The 15,556-nt window shown below is 44.7% G+C and overlaps 2 protein-coding genes across 12 annotated transcripts in view; both read left to right on the forward strand.

The window, feature by feature from the left end:
- Window positions 1–3,999, forward strand: part of LOC140900304 (calcipressin-3) — an 81,545-nt gene extending 77,546 nt beyond the window's left edge. The window contains exons 8-9 of the mRNA XM_073317407.2: window positions 1,363–1,447; window positions 3,321–3,999. Of these exons, the coding sequence (XP_073173508.1) occupies window positions 1,363–1,447; window positions 3,321–3,462 (227 nt within the window). The 3' untranslated portion in view covers window positions 3,463–3,999. The remainder of the gene's footprint in view (window positions 1–1,362; window positions 1,448–3,320) is intronic.
- Window positions 4,000–11,425: 7,426 nt separating this feature from the next.
- SRRM1 (serine and arginine repetitive matrix 1) overlaps window positions 11,426–15,556 on the forward strand; it is a 27,519-nt gene continuing 23,388 nt past the window's right edge. For 7 of the 11 annotated variants that reach the window (XM_073317381.1, XM_073317382.2, XM_073317383.2 and 4 more), the window contains exons 1-2: window positions 11,426–11,578; window positions 14,873–14,962. In XM_073317381.1, coding sequence (XP_073173482.1) covers window positions 11,558–11,578; window positions 14,873–14,962 — 111 coding nt within the window. In that variant the 5' untranslated portion in view covers window positions 11,426–11,557. The remainder of the gene's footprint in view (window positions 11,579–14,872; window positions 14,963–15,556) is intronic. The other 4 variants (XM_073317391.1, XM_073317392.1, XM_073317389.2 and 1 more) reach the window with 3 other exon arrangements.

The raw sequence follows: 15,556 nt of genomic DNA on the forward strand, positions 1-15,556 counted from the left end.
CGTCTTGAAGGTCCTGTTTAAATGCAATTGTACTAGATTTTTGATGTGTGTTTTGATGCTTTCAGCTATTAGACACTGGCTACTTGAAATAAGGAAAAAAGTCTTCTGTTACTTATAACTTATTTTTTTATTAATTGTTTTTATTAAATCTAATTTATTCGACATCATTTGCTAGTCTTGCAGAATTTACTAGCCCAGGCACAAAGTCTAGTCATCTGCCCTCTGGTAGGAAGATTATAATGAATAACTTACGATACGTAGAGCCCGATCCTCCAAAGACTTAGGTATGCGCTTAACTTTCTGCCCTGCAGAGATCATAACCTCATTGTGCTGGGCATCATACAGATTCTTGGGGTGTGTCTACACTGCAGCTGGGAGCACTAGCTCTGCCCCAGAAAGTGCTAAAAATAGTAGAGTAGCCAGGGATAGCACAGGTGGCAGCTTGGGTTAGCCGCCTGAGTACAAACCCACCTTGGACCCGGGTGGTTAGCTTGAGCCACTACTCACGCTATGCTCGGCTACACTGCCACTTTTAGCTATCGTGTGTCCATCTGCCCAAGCTGGGAAGCACACTCCCAGCTGCAGTGTAGACGTACCCACACTAAGGGCGTGTCTACGCTTCCTTCCGGAGCGAAGGTAGTGAAGACGTGATAAATCGACTGCTGAGTGCTCTCCCGTCGACTCTGGTACTCCACTGGAGCGAGAAGCCTAGGCGGAGTCGATGGGGGGAGCGGCAGCAGTCGACCTACTGCAGTGAAGACACTGCGGTAAGTAGATCTAAGTACGTTGACTTCCGCTACATTATTCACGTAGCTGAAGTTGAGTAACTTAAATCGATTCTCCTCCTCTCCCCTCCCCCCCCAGCATAGACCAGACCTAAGGTAGAGTTCCTGCCCGAAAAAGTTTACAAATGAAAGAGAGGGTGGAAGGGAACACAGAGGCACAGAGAAGGGAAGTGACTTGCCCAAGGTCATATAACTGGTTGGGCAGAGCCACAGGTCTCCTGAATCCCCACACACTGGACCAGACTGTCTCTCAATGGGTTTGTTTACGTATTTTATTTCCTTCAGCAAGGATGAGGAAAACAGACCAGTCAGTTTGTTTTATTTCTAGTCAGTTTTACTCTCTAGTTCTTAAGCCCTAATTCAGTGCCACAACGTTTGGAGTTAAGCCTTTGCCTGCAGAGTTTGCACCTCATACCACCATTTTTCCTGAATTAAAAATAAAAATGAAAACAAGTTTTGGAAATCTTTTTCTCTTTAAGCATGCAACTTAAATTAACCGGGCAAAGTCTTGTTGGAACAATACAATACAAGCTATTTAAACAAAATATACTCAGTCTTTTTTTCCCCTCACTCGTAGGTTCCGGAGCAATCGTAGCTGCCATCGTAGTTGGAGTGATTATTATATTCACAGCGGTTCTGCTCATGTTGAAAATGTATAACAGGTACATGGCTTTGTTCCTAATTTCTTTTATGTAGCTCAGGTTAGACAAGATAAACCAAAATCACTGCCACGTGCTTAGAATTTCTCAGGTCTACTCTGTATTATCTCACAGGCCATTTCAAGGACTTAATTGCCAAAATTCCAAGGACTAAAACTACAGTACACATTCCTGATTGTTCATTTGAAATTTCAGACATCATAACCATTCTCTCTTGCTACCTTGAGGATCTTGTCTTTTTCTGTTCTTTCCACTCCGCTAGCACTGGTTTCCTTGCTGTTCTGCCTTCTCCTCTGCACCTCCTGTATCTTCATGTCTCAGCCACGCTTTCTGATATCTCAAACTTCAGAACAAAACATTTTAAATTCCTTTTGCATATGCCTCTTGATGTCTCTCTCTTTCCTTCTGCTATTCTGCTGTATTTAAGTCTGTATAAACTGTTTTAGATGCAGTTTTCATGAAAGACTCTACAAGAAACAGAAATGTAACTTCCCCGTCGTCCTACTTCCTAGTTCCATTTCCTTTCCCTCTCATCCTGATTGCTGGCCCTTCCTGGCCTTCCTGCTCCATGTGCTCTGTGTAGCACAGCAGCAAACTGAAACTGACAATAAATCAGGTCAGTTTCATTTTGCTCCAAGCAGGAGAGTCCAAGTGGATTTGTCAGTTTTTACATTGTTGCTTTCCAAGATACAAAAAGTGTAAATGAATGCAAGTCTGGCAGAGGCTTTTTGCATGCCAGCTCCAGGCTTTGTCTACCATTTTCTGGCATATGCTGCCCTCTGGTTACCTGCTTCTTCCAGATGAGGCAACTTAATTGAACCAGGTCATCTTCATGAATCCTGAAGGAGTTTGTGTCTTCAGTTGTCTTTTTGTACCTCTGGTGACAGAAGCCTGCTGCCTTTTGTCTCAGTGGAGGATACAGATGCCCACATGGTAGACAGGGCAGATGGGCTTCCTGTTTGCTTTCGGGGCTAATTATCTATAAATCCCTAAATGACCTGGGTCCTGGCCTAAATTTTTGGAACTAAAAAATGTATTTGAAAAATGGCCTTTTTCAAAAAGTAAAATCTTTGCAAAAACTTGACTTTAATTTTTTATGACATGTATTCAAATTTCTTCATTCAGCAATAAAATAAACTTGTAAAAACTGGGGGTGGGGTGGAATCCATTTCATACCCTGCAAAACAGTAACAACTTTGCAAATTTTTCAAAAAACAATTTACTCATTTTTTCAACCTGCTGTACTGGTCAGTTCTCCTCTTCCCTTTCCCCCAGAGCAGTTAGCCAGCTGTAATGCCTTCACTGTCTGTCCTCAAGGAGAAAAGGAGTACTTGTAGCACCTTAGAGACTAACAAATTTATCTGAGTATAAGCTTTGCTCAAATAAATTTGTTAGTCTCTAAGGTGCCACAAGTACTCCTTTTCTTTTTGCGGATACAGACTAACATGGCTGCTACTCTGAAACCTGTCCTCAAGGATTAACTCTTGGGAGCAGGCAGCAGAAGATTCTTGATGTTGGACCCTGTTCTTTGGAACTCATTGCCCGAGTTTAGCAGAGTGGGGCAACAGAAAGCTGCTTATTCTGGCATTTTCGTCGCAGGAAGTGGAGTAGGGTGTAAATCTTAAACTCTCATCACCACACTGATGAACCATTAGTAACACTGGGTTTCAATTAAAATCTTGGGATGAAATCTTGGCTCCGTTGACTAAAATGGCAGGGATTCCCAATGACTTGGGAGCGGCCAGGATTTCAACCTTGATGTTCAACACACCATGATTCTTGCCATTTTTCCCCAGACAGTACTTAGAATGGTAAAGGCCATTCCTGGACAAGTAGGAAATGATGAGGAAATTTTAATTTTAATTTTTCTTTACAGACGCATGAGGGAAAAACGAGAGCTGGAACCCACAAGCATCAAAGCCAAGACCCCACCTGCTTTTGGACAGAACAGTAACAATGCTAACCGACCCACAACAGTAGCTATCATACCTGTGGACATCCATATGCAGAACAGATGACTGTGGACCTTGGCCCTACCTATGGGAGATCACTCTCCTTGAAGAATGAGACTTGACAACCAGACTTTGTTCACATAGACCTGTGACTCTTTACCAGAGGAGGATTGGCACTGGAATAGTGACTACACGTGGAGTTGAAACCAAGGATTATGTGGGTAACTGGCCACGTTTTTTCTTTTATTAGAAGGAAAAAATAAAAAGCTGAGCATCTTTGTATGGCTGATCTAACAACGTGATCAGCAGGAACATGAAAAGTCTTATTTTCTCTGTAGAAGTTAAGTGGCAACAAGTGGCAAAAATGCCCTTTAGATGGGTCAAAAGATGCACACTCCTTTATTTACAGTGTCCTTGATGAGTCGTGAGCAGTTTGGTGGGCTTTCTTTTCCTCTCCTGCAGTGATCAGTAGTGAAGAAAATGAAAGATCTGGATGTAAAGGCTACAACTATACTTCATTCTTGGATTTGTTATGCTTGTATCTTTTTATATTTTTAGCATGAGGAATAACATGTGAAGTAACAAAACTGTATTTAGACTTCACTGGCCTTTCTGATTCCCAATCAGATACATAGACGTGGATTCAGATAAAACAGGGTATGAATGTGATATGCTTTAAAAAATTTTTTTGATGTGTTCTAGCAACTTGACAGAGTTTGAATCCAGATGAATCCCTCTCTTCAGGGATTTTAACTCAGCAGCCATATTTATGCTGGGTTCTCAGTTTGGGAGCACTTATTTATTTTTTTTTTTTTACAAATGATGGGATGGGGAGAAAAATTAGTTCTATTTTTAAATTAGAAGAGGTTCAAACAGGAAGAGAATGAAAAACTAGTGATACTTTGTGTGCGTGGGGCTGCTTTTCTTTAAAGATAGACTTTAAAAAACAACTGAAATGTTGCAATCCATAATGTAGATTACAGACTTTGGCTTTTTTTTTTGAGAAAAATAATTTTTAAAAGCAACCACAAGCTATTTGGTTTTGCATGAGTGACTGTTGTGGGTGTGCAGTAATTCAACAAAAATTTCCCAAGGATTTTTTCACAGGCCCACTGGGTGCACACACAGAAGCTGCATTGTTACACTCTCTATGGCCTATTGTTTCCATGATCTACATGTTAAAGCGTCCCTAAACATTAGCTAACAGAGTAGACAGCAATGGTTCAGCAGAAGGCAGTGTAGCCTATTGATCTAATAATTCACCTTGTGCAAAAGCCCCTTGTGCAAAAGCGATGCACATCGTTGACCCCATCCTTCAACTTAATTTCGGTTGCTGTAGCACAAGCCACACACTGGAATACCCAGGCACAACAGAGGGTGAACTGACTATACAGTATTAACGTCCGAGTCTGAATTCACTCGGTTCGGTGGGTTTAAATTATTCATAGATTCATAGATTCAGATATTTAGGTCAGAAGGGACCATTATGATCATCTAGTCTGACCTCCTGCACAATGCAGGCCACAGAATTTCACCCACCACTCCTAAAAAAGACCTCACACCTATATCTGTGCTATTGAAGTCCTCAAATTGTAGTTTGAAGACCTCAAGGAGCAGAGAATCCTCCAGCAAGTGACCCGTGCCCCATGCTACAGAGGAAGGCGAAAAACCTCCAGGGCCTTCCAATCTGCCCTGGAGGAAAATTCCTTCCCGACCCCAAATATGGCGATCAGCTAAACCCTGAGCATATGGGCAAGATTCATCAGCCAGATACTACAGAAAATTCTTTCCCGGGTAACTTGGATCTTACCCCATCTAAAAACCCATCACAGGCCATTGGGCCTATTTACCATGAATATTTAATTACCAAAACCATGTTATCCCATCATACCATCTCCTCCATAAACTTATCGAGTTTAATCTTAAAGCAAGATAGATCTTTTGCCCCCACTACTTCCCTCGGAAGGCTATTCCAAAACTTCACTCCTCTGATGGTTAGAAACCTTCGTCTAATTTCTTTTATGCCCATGGCATTGTACTAAAAGAGAATGTTTTGGGTTAATACAGACTTGCGTGTAGAGCTGGCTTTAAGCACAAAAAAAGCTAGTGACCACTTGGGGTCCACTCTTCTGAGGGCCTTAAGAAAATTTGCAACTGGCAGTCCAGCTTGACTTCTCCTTCTGGCAGAGAGATAGGAGAGGAGGACACTCTGATCTGACAGGTTTCAGAGTAGTAGCCGTGTTAGGCTGTATTCGCACAAAGAAAAGGAGGACTTGTGGCACCTTAGAGACTAACCAATTTATTTGAGCATAAGCTTTTGTGAGCTACAGATCACTTCATCGGATGCATCTGATAGTGATCTGTTTTGGCAACTTGTGGCTCTTTAGGTACTATAAGGCCAGCCCTGCCTGGCAAACACTTTGTCATTTACAAAGGGGTGTTACTAATTAAACTGATCAAAGAACCAATTTTGAAAAGGAATTTTAAAAAATGCAAAGCCTGAGATTTTTAAAATAATTGTCCATGATTTAAATCTGACTGCAACTCATTTGTAATTCTCCCCACCACAAAAATTCCACTACTGTCACAAGTCAACCTGACTCCCCTGGGTGCTTCAGTTTAAAACATGCAACCAGAAAAGACATTAGGCTGATTGCTCTACAAACAAAAGCTGGTGAATATTTTACTCTCAGCCAGGACTTGGAAAGGTAAATTGTTACATTGCCAACACCACCTCAAAAATGTGAACTGAGTGTAAATGATGGAGAGATGAGTCTGCAGACTGCCTGGAATGATAGCTTGGACAGGTGTGAATTGTCCATCTAGCCCGGTATCCTGTCTCCCGATAGTGGCCGGTACCAGATGCTTCAGAGGGAGTGAACAGAACAGGGCACTTAGAGTGATCCATCTTCTGTTGTCCAGCCCCAGCTTCTAGCAGTCAGAGGTTTAGGGACACCCAGAGCATTGGGATTGCATCCCTGACCATCTTGGCTAACAGCTATTGATGGACCTATTCAACTTTTCTAACTCTTTTAGAACCCAGTCATACTTTTGGCCTTCAGAACATCCTCTGACAACAAGTTCCACAGGTTAACTGTGCACTGGGTGCAGAAATACTGCTTTATGTTGTTTTAAACCTGCTGCCTATTAATTTCATTGAGTGACTCCTGGTTCATGTGAGATGTGAAGGGGTAAATAATACTTCCTTATTCACTTTCTCCGCACCATTGATGATTTTATAGACCTTGATCATCTCTCCCCTCAGTCGTCTCTTTTCCAAGATGAACGGTCCCAGGCTTTTTAATCTCTCCTCACATAAAAGCTGTTCCATTCCCCTCATCGTTTTTGTTGCTCTTCTCTGTACTTTTCCCAATTTTTATATATCTTTCTTTGAGATGGGGTGACCAGAATTACACGTGGTATTCAAGGTGTGAGTGTACCATGGATTTATTTTGTGGCACTAGGATATGTTCTGTCTTATCTATCCCTTTCCGAACGGTTCCTAACGTTTTTTTTGACGGCTGCTGCACTTTGAGCAGATGTTTTGCAGAGAACGATCCACAATGATTCAAAGATATTTTTCTTAAGTAGTAACAGCTAATTTAGACCCCATCATTTTGAATGTATAGTTTGGATTATGTTTTCCAATGTTTACGCATTACTTTGAATTTCATCTACCATTTTGTTGCAGTCTCCCAGTTTTGTGAGATCATTTTGTAACTCTTCGCAGTCTGCTTTGGACTTAACTATCTTGAGTAATTTAGTATCGTCTACAAACTTTGCCATCACACTGTTTGTTTCTTTTTCAATAACATTACTACGCTGGTAAAAGCCTAGTCTAGCTACAGTTTGCTAAACTGGAATAAGCTATACCAGTAAACACTTTTATACTGGGATAATTGTATCTACACTGGCGAGAGGGAGTTAAAGCTGCAAACTCTTTAGGATAGACAAGGCCTCACTACTCGCTCCTAGGCAGAAGCTATAACATTCTTCATTTTAAATACTTTACTGAAACATAACTACAGACAAGACAACCCTTCACAGGCATGGAAAGCTTTAGCCAGTGTAGTAGCATCTTAGGCACCAATGCTGTAACGTGACATGCAAGCTATGTACAGAAACAAGCCTGGCAATTCTTTGGTCCCAGAGTGAAAATAAGTAAGCAAACATACTTAAAAAACCCAAAACTACAACCATACAGCTACAACCTCACCAAATGAATTCGCAAGCAAGCTTCTGCAAGCCAGCTTTTGTTCCTTTTGCATTGTTCAATTGACCTTTTTTTTTAGCAGTGGGTATGTAGCGCCACCTAGCGTCATCCTTCTATATGATAGCAAGCAGCTACCCTATATTACAGGTAGTATTTCCCTACAATAAGGGATGGACTCCACAGCTTTACCACAGTTGCTAATATCGCAGAAATTTGTCCCCATTCATGGTTATAAATAAACTTGGCACATATATTTCTTTAATATATAATTTTTATGAATAATTTCAATGTTTATTTTAAAGTGTTTTTTCAACTTTCATCCATTTTAAATTTTCACAGCTGTGGGAAATTATAAAGGGGTTTAGACAATGGGAAGGCAGTTGATAGCCTGACTAATGACAGAAGATGCTGAGGTTCAAAAAGTTAAAGCTTTATAACCATTAAAACACAAATGGTCAACATCATATGACAAACATATGCAAAGAAATATCTTTAAACAAAGCTTTTTCTTTCTTTGCCTATTTGTAAATTTCTATTTCTAATATATTTTCATTGGTTGGTGTGTGTACAGCGAAATCGGCGTTTATTGACATTTACTCATAAAAATCTAATCCTTTCAAGCCTAGTTACAAAGCTACTTACCGCTGCTTCACATTATCAAAGTGCTGTAGAAACGTTAGCTGATCCAGCAGAATAGTATCTCCAGTCTGGATGTATGACATGCTGGAAAAGAGACTGTCAATTTGAAATCTAGTTTTTCCCTCCTCTTTTTCATAGTGTCTGAAGTCCCACACCTGCCCTTGAGTCCCTGCCAAATGTTGCGGTTTTACACACACACTCACTCACTCGCCTGGTCTGTTTCAGCTAAGTGCCATCAAATGCACAGCAAAATCCAACTGAAAAACTCCAGTTTTGTTCTCTTTAAAGATATACAGACTCCGTTTTTATTGTGAAATGATTTTTATTGTGGGGGCGCTGAAGGCAGAAACCATGTATTTGAGTGGTTGTTACTACATCAAGCCAAAGGGTGTGGCAGCAACCCTGGTTCCAGCACCCATGTACAGACTTAGTCTTTTATCTAAAAGAAAAACATAACCCCTGCCCTCAATTTAGACAGGAGTGTAATTTTTAAATAGTCTTTTTAAATATACAACAATATGAACATAGCAATTGTCACAGACTACAGATCTGTTTAATCCAGTACCCTGTCTTTGACTGTAGCCGTTACCACCACCTTCACAGGAAGCTGATGCAGTCAGATGTTATGTTATAAACAACCGAGAAAGTTTCTTTCTAATCCCAATCAGACTGGTTTATTTCTGAAAGCATGAGGGGGTTTTATCCCTTCCAAAATTTGTGTTTTAAATTATTTTCTATTGTAACTGTTATGGTAACTTTTTGACATTGACCTATTCTCTCCCATATATATTAGATAATTTTGCTTTCAAAATATTGCTCTCTGTCAGTACAAATAATGAAGCAATGGGAAAACTGGCTACCATATGTTCAGATGCTCTCTTCCTCTAGAGGCTGGAAGCATTTTGCAGACGAGCCAGTTTAAGGGTTTGGGGAGCAAGTAATTTCCAGCAGGTCACAGTTGCTAAAGACATAAGGCCCGAAAACAGTCTCAATCCTGTTTGATCCTTGAGTGGCTCTTGACTTACAGTGCTGTAACGACAGATGGTTGAGGCTGCTATGCCAGGACGTGACAGTGGAGTCCACGTGGGGGGAAGACTACTGCTTAACATCAACCACCAAACAGTTCCTTGTCACAGACCCTACTGCTTGCCCGTCTGGCTTCAACCTGCCATGTCATCAGGGGGACCTTCTTAACAGATTCCGGACTGGGCAACGCCTTCATGCAGCCAACCAGCACCGTTGGGGTCTTGGAGACAATCCAAGCTGTGGCTGTGGTGCAGACTGAGCAAGAATATGCGTTGTCAAGGAGTGCCTGCTCACCAAATTCAGCAGTGAGCTCCACTGGGCCGCTAACAACGCTATTGCCTGGCAACTATGCAAATGTTAAATCAATCACTAAGTTCCTGATGCACAGCAGAGGGGAAGTGGAGCGACATTGCTTTAGTGGCTGATAGGCAAAAGAGCAAATACGGGGGACGGAGGAAGACTCCCGTCCCACTCAGGCTTTGCCTGCGCTACAAAAGGGTGATTTTTCCCAGCTGGAACAGGGTAGTGGAGTGGGTTGTTTTCCCCATGGAGCTAGGCGCGTTCAGCACTAGACCCCTTCCGCGTAAGTGGTCCCTAGCCGCAAAGACCCCCGTGCCTCGTCTCTGCTCGGAGTCACAGCAGGCTGGCTCCCCCGCCGCGCGTCGGCCGGGGTAAAGGATGCGCTTTCGGGGCTAGTGACGACAGGGCCTGTGTGTGTGTGTTGGGGGGGTAAGTGGGGAAGACCTTGCTGGGGCAGGAGGGGACCTGTCCTGTTAAAGGTGGGGGTGGGGAAGACCTTGCCGGGGCAGGGAGGGGACCTGTCCCAGAGGAAGCCGGGGAGGGCCCTGCCCTGTTAAAGGTGGGGGCGGGGAAGACCTTGCCGGGGCAGGAGGTGTGTCCCAGAGGAAGCCAGGGAGGGCCCTGACCTATTAAAGGTGGGGGCGAGGAAGACCTTGCTGGGGCAGGAGGGGACCTGTCCCAGAGGAAGCCAGGGAGGGCCCTGACCTATTAAAAGGTGGGGGCGAGGAAGACCTTGCCGGGGCAGGAGGGGACCTGTCCCAGAGGAAGCGGGGGAGGGCCCTGTCCTGTTAAAGGTGGGGGCGGGGAAGACAGTGGTTTGAGCATTGGCCTGCTAAACCCAGGGTTGTGAGTTCAATCCTTGAGGGGGCCATTTAGGGATCGGGGCAAAAAATGGGGATTGGTCCTGCTTTGAGCAGGGGGTTGGACTAGATGACCTCCTGAGGTCCCTTCCAACCCTGATATTCTATGATCTTGCCGGGGCAGGAGGGGACCTGTCCCAGAGGAAGCCGGGGAGGGCCCTGCCCTGTTAAAGGTGGGGGCGGGGAAGACCTTGCTGGGGCAGGAGGGGACCTGTCCCAGAGGAAGCCGGGGAGGGCCCTGCCCTGTTAAAGGTGGGGGCGGGGAAGACCTTGCTGGGGCAGGAGGGGACCTGTCCCAGAGGAAGCCGGGGAGGGCCCTGTCCTGTTAAAGGTGGGGGCGGGGAAGACCTTGCCGGGGCAGGAGGGGACCTGTCCCAGAGGAAGCCGGGGAGGGCCCTGCCCTGTTAAAGGTGGGGGCGGGGAAGACCTTGCCGGGGCAGGAGGGGACCTGTCCCAGAGGAAGCCGGGGAGGGCCCTGCCCTGTTAAAGGTGGGGGCGGGGACGCAGGCCCTACACCCGTGAGGGGGCTCCTAGGAAGCGCTGAGTCGTAGGAGGCAGACGCGACGCGGGAAAGAGGGGCTGGGGGAGGGGCGGATGAGGCGACACTAGCTCCACCGGCCCCAACGTCAGTCCCCCTTCGGCGCATGCGCAGTCGACTCCAGAATCACATGACCACCTGAACCCAAGCACCCCACCCGCGACCCAGTCTGCGCGCGCGTTACAATCTTCCCTTCGCTACCGCGCTGGAAGGGCAGGTTCCACCTCTGGCGCCGCCACAGCCCACACGCTCCATGGTCAGCCTCCTCATTGGCCGGCGCCCGCCGGATAGACCCTGGAACCCTCCTCCCGTAGTCCCGCCCCTCCATCACGGTGCCTTCTGATTGGCTTAGGGCGGAGCGCGGCCCGCCCTCTTCGCCGCGTCCGCTGATTGGCTGACGGCTAGGGGGCTCGCGGTCGCGTTGGGACCCGCCCCTTTCGTTCTGTGTCGCGCGACTCTGTCTCTCATCTCGCCGCTTTTCCTCCTCCCCGCGGTGAACGTGAGGGAGGGAGGGAGAGAGGAAGGGGTCCTGCGGGCGCGGTGCACGCCGGGATAGGGAGTGCTCTGCGGCCAGGAGGAGGCAAGATGGATGCGGGCTTCTTCCGCGTAAGTGTTACCCTAAGCGGGCCGGTGGAGCGGCCCGGCCGGGCGAACGCGGGGAGCCGGGCCGCTGGGAAGCACCGCGGCGAGCGCTGCCGCCGCCGGGTCCCCCTGCGAGCGCGGCCCTGCCTCCCTCCTCTCCCGCCCTGCGCAGGCTCCCGTGAGGAGCCGCGGCGCAGAAAATGGCGGCCGGAAGGTGGTCGGTGCGGTTCGTTCCACCCGGGGGGGCGAGGGGACGGTGTCATCGCGCGGGGTGGAGGGGGGGGGTGTCTCTGGGGTTGGGTAGGTTGGAGGAGGGAGGGGCCTGCTCTTTCCTCTGGGGCTGGGGGGGTGGGATGCCCGGGGGGGGGGCGGCTCTTACCCCCTCCCCCCGCACGCGCACACTCCTCTAAAGGCCGCGGTGAGGCCGCTACCTCCAGTCCAGGGCCTGCGCCGCCAGGAGGAGGTGGGCCTTTCCGTGCGCCAGGCCCTGCTGCCCCGCGGCGCCATGTGGGCCGCCCGGGCCTGGTGTCCCGCGGGAGGACGAGGAGTCTCCCTCCCACGCCAGGGGCCCGGGCCGGGACCCGAACGCTGCTCGCCGTGGCCGCTCTGGAGTCCGGTTCCTGAACCTCACTCTGCGCCCTGCTGGGTCTCCTCATGGCCAGGCACCCTCTTGTTTTGGTTATGCGCTAGAGATTGTGCTGGACAGCCCTGCCCCTGATAAAAGCCCCCTGTGGAAAGTATGCATCCGATGAAGTGAGCTGTGGCTCACGAAAGCTTATGCTCAAATAAATGGGTTAGTCTCTAAGGTGCCACAAGTCCTCCTTTTCTTTTTGCGAATACAGACTAACGCGCCTGTTACTCTGAAACCTATGCATTTACTGCTTCACAGAGAGAATCGGTATGCCTGGTCTTCTGGTTTTGCAGAGTTTGGTTCAAAGTCTGATGAATCAAGGTTTTTCCGAGTGATGTGTTTGTACACACACAATTTTTATTGTCAGAGAGTACTCAAATAGTTACAGTGAAAATACTTTTTTTGTAAACACATTTTTAGTTTTTGGGATTATTATAAAAGCAGATTAGCAGTTTAATTTCTTCCTCAGAGCTTGTAACACTGAGGGTGTTACATATTCTCAATGCAGTGTGTACAATTTACAAATTGGCTTCTTCATTGAAATGCAGATTGTACCATTCAATTTCAAATCTCTCTTGGTGACCAATGCTGCTTACCATGCCTTGTGAACAAACTTCTCCGCTACGGGGCTGAGCAAAATTCCAACTGCTTTTTTCTGCCTCCTATGGGGGGAGAGGAGGCAGGGAATCTTATTTCTATATGTGACTGCAGAATCTTGAATATTTGGGTGATATGACAAATACGCTAAATTCAGTTTTGACTGAAGTGGGAACACATCAAACATGGAAGCACTGTGGATAGTCTTGTATTCAGATGTATCTTAATCCTTGAAAATGAATGCTAGCCCCTAGGATTTCTGCTCTTCAGAATTACAGATGAGAACATTAGGAGTTATAGCCCCATCTCTGTAAGTAATGACTTCATTTTATAGCATCTTATCTTGCCGACACATCTGAAGATGCTTTTGTAAAAGATGCACAATTTTACAATATGGTCTGCAGTGCCAATTTAATAACTGAAAGCAAGCAAAAACAAATGTGCTTTTACTTTTTTGATTTAAAGTGCCAACATTCTTATTTCATGTCTCTGGGCATGGAGTTAGAGAGATGGTACTAAGGTTGAAGCAGTCATGCAGTATAGGACTGGTGAGCTTGCAGTTCAGAATCAGATGAATTCAATTTATGTTTGCATAGCAAAGAGTGACTAGAGAGATTGGATTAAATTCTAAATGGCTTTAAATCAAGTGGATGGAGTACCTTAATGCAGCAAAAGCTGCATATACTTGCGCTCTAGTTCCATCCCAAGTTGTATGCTTGGACCAGTATGTTAAAATAAATAGTTACCATATTGTAATGTATGGAAAGGTTCGTGTATAAATCCCTCTCTTTTGAATAAGTTACAATGGTAGCTGGTTAAATAAACTTTGAATATGAAAACCTAGTTAGTGATTCAAGACTGAACAAATGAACAATATTGCAGAACCTTTGGTCTGGGCAGACTGAGCTATATTAACTTTTGTTGCATCATGTTTTTTAAAAAAATACAATATTAGGACCCAATCCTGCAAATTCATACTTTCATGTGTATGAAGTAAATGGAACTATTTATGCAAATGTTGTTTCCAGGATTAGACTCAATCTCTGACTATACTGTAAGAAGTGAACTATAGTTACACTATACATGAACATGTACAGCATTATAAATGATTGATTAAATCATCAAAGTAAGATTCCCCTCTTTATAAGCTGTATCTTATTACATGCAAGATTAATGAACTGTGCAGGGTGATGGTAAATTTCAAAGAAATTTCACCTAAAGCTTGAGTAAAGGATTGAGTGTTTGAAATTATCACAGAAGATTACAGTGTATAATGTCATTTCTGAGGTTTTAGCTCTAAGGCTGGGTCTACATTCAAAAGTTAAGTTGACCTGTGTATGAAAAGTCCACTACCCTGAGTGACAGATGTAAGCCAACCTAACCCTCAGCATAGACATCTTTTCTCCTGGACCTAGCTACTGCATCTCTGGGAGGTCGATTTAACTACACTGGCAGGAGAACCCCTCCTGTTTTTATAGTGAGTTTCTACACTTGTAGCGCTACAGTGTCTGCAGCTGCCTCTGTAGTGCTTCAAGTACAGACAAGCCCTGAAAATCTGATTTAAAACCGAATCTGTCTTTAACACCAGATTTCAAGAAGAAAATGAGCACTTGAAGTTATTAAAAATAATGAGGGTACGGGTGAATAGCAGTATTAAAAAGAGTTCACCTTTGGTCTATACCATAAATGCTCCAGTTTTTTCCTTCTGCTTTTTTCTGCTCTTGGACAGAAAAAACTGAACTGATTCCTGCTGAGCAGGTCTCTTTGAGAAGGCTGTATACTGCAACTCAAAATTATTTGACAACATTGTGCATGCTTTTAGATTTGCAAGTACTGCACCATGGTGAATTATATGATTTAAGTGTCAGAGTTGTGAAACCTGATTACCATCTTCAGTAGGATATGACGATTGGTTAGTGAAGTGGAATGCTTCTTGAAGGTGTCTGTACAGGTGGTACAATTGAATATTTTTTAATTGCTATGCAGTTTGTCAAAATTGTTTTTAATGCAAATATATGTCCAGGGACAAGTGGTAGACTAGCTGTGGAACAAAGTTTGATGGCATAGTGACTAAAATCTTTCTCTTATAGGGAACAAGTGCGGAGCAGGACAATCGCTTCAGCAACAAACAGAAGAAGCTCTTGAAGCAGCTGAAATTTGCAGAATGTCTAGAAAAGAAAGTAAGTTGAGTTTATTCCACACCCATCCTGTCCAAATAAATAAAGTAAACTTTTAAGATGTCACAACCCAGATGCACAAGACAAAATTCTGAATGGCTATCAATGATTTGTATAGACATTGGAGGGAAGTCAAACACAAAAATAAATGTATAAAAATGATGTTCAGGATATCCAAATGCACATTAAAGTACACCCTTTAAAAGAGCACACATGGTATATTTATAATATCAAAAGGATAGTGCCATTAAGCTTTGGGTCCAAATTTAGGGTTTGGTTTTAAAAAACAAAGAACAGAAAACCAACTTTCAAGATGACCAGAGAATATTATTTTCAAAAGTGACTTGTCTCTAGATGCTTTTAAAATATTGCCCAAACTGTTGTCTTGATGTTTTTACATTTCAGCGGAGTCTCTCTCTCTCTCTCTCTCTCTCTCTCAAAAAAAAACAAAACCAAAAAAACAACAAACTGGCAATACCTACTTTAACTGGTAGTAAAACTGATGCACTTGCAGTGTGTCCTCAGTAGGAAGAGAGGGAATGCCTAGAGAAACTAAATTGTAGTCTGGGGCTAATGATGATTTTGTGTGCTGGGGAA

This window comes from Lepidochelys kempii, chromosome 19 (genome assembly GCF_965140285.1).
Source record: "Lepidochelys kempii isolate rLepKem1 chromosome 19, rLepKem1.hap1, whole genome shotgun sequence".
Lineage (NCBI taxonomy): Eukaryota > Metazoa > Chordata > Testudines > Cheloniidae > Lepidochelys > Lepidochelys kempii.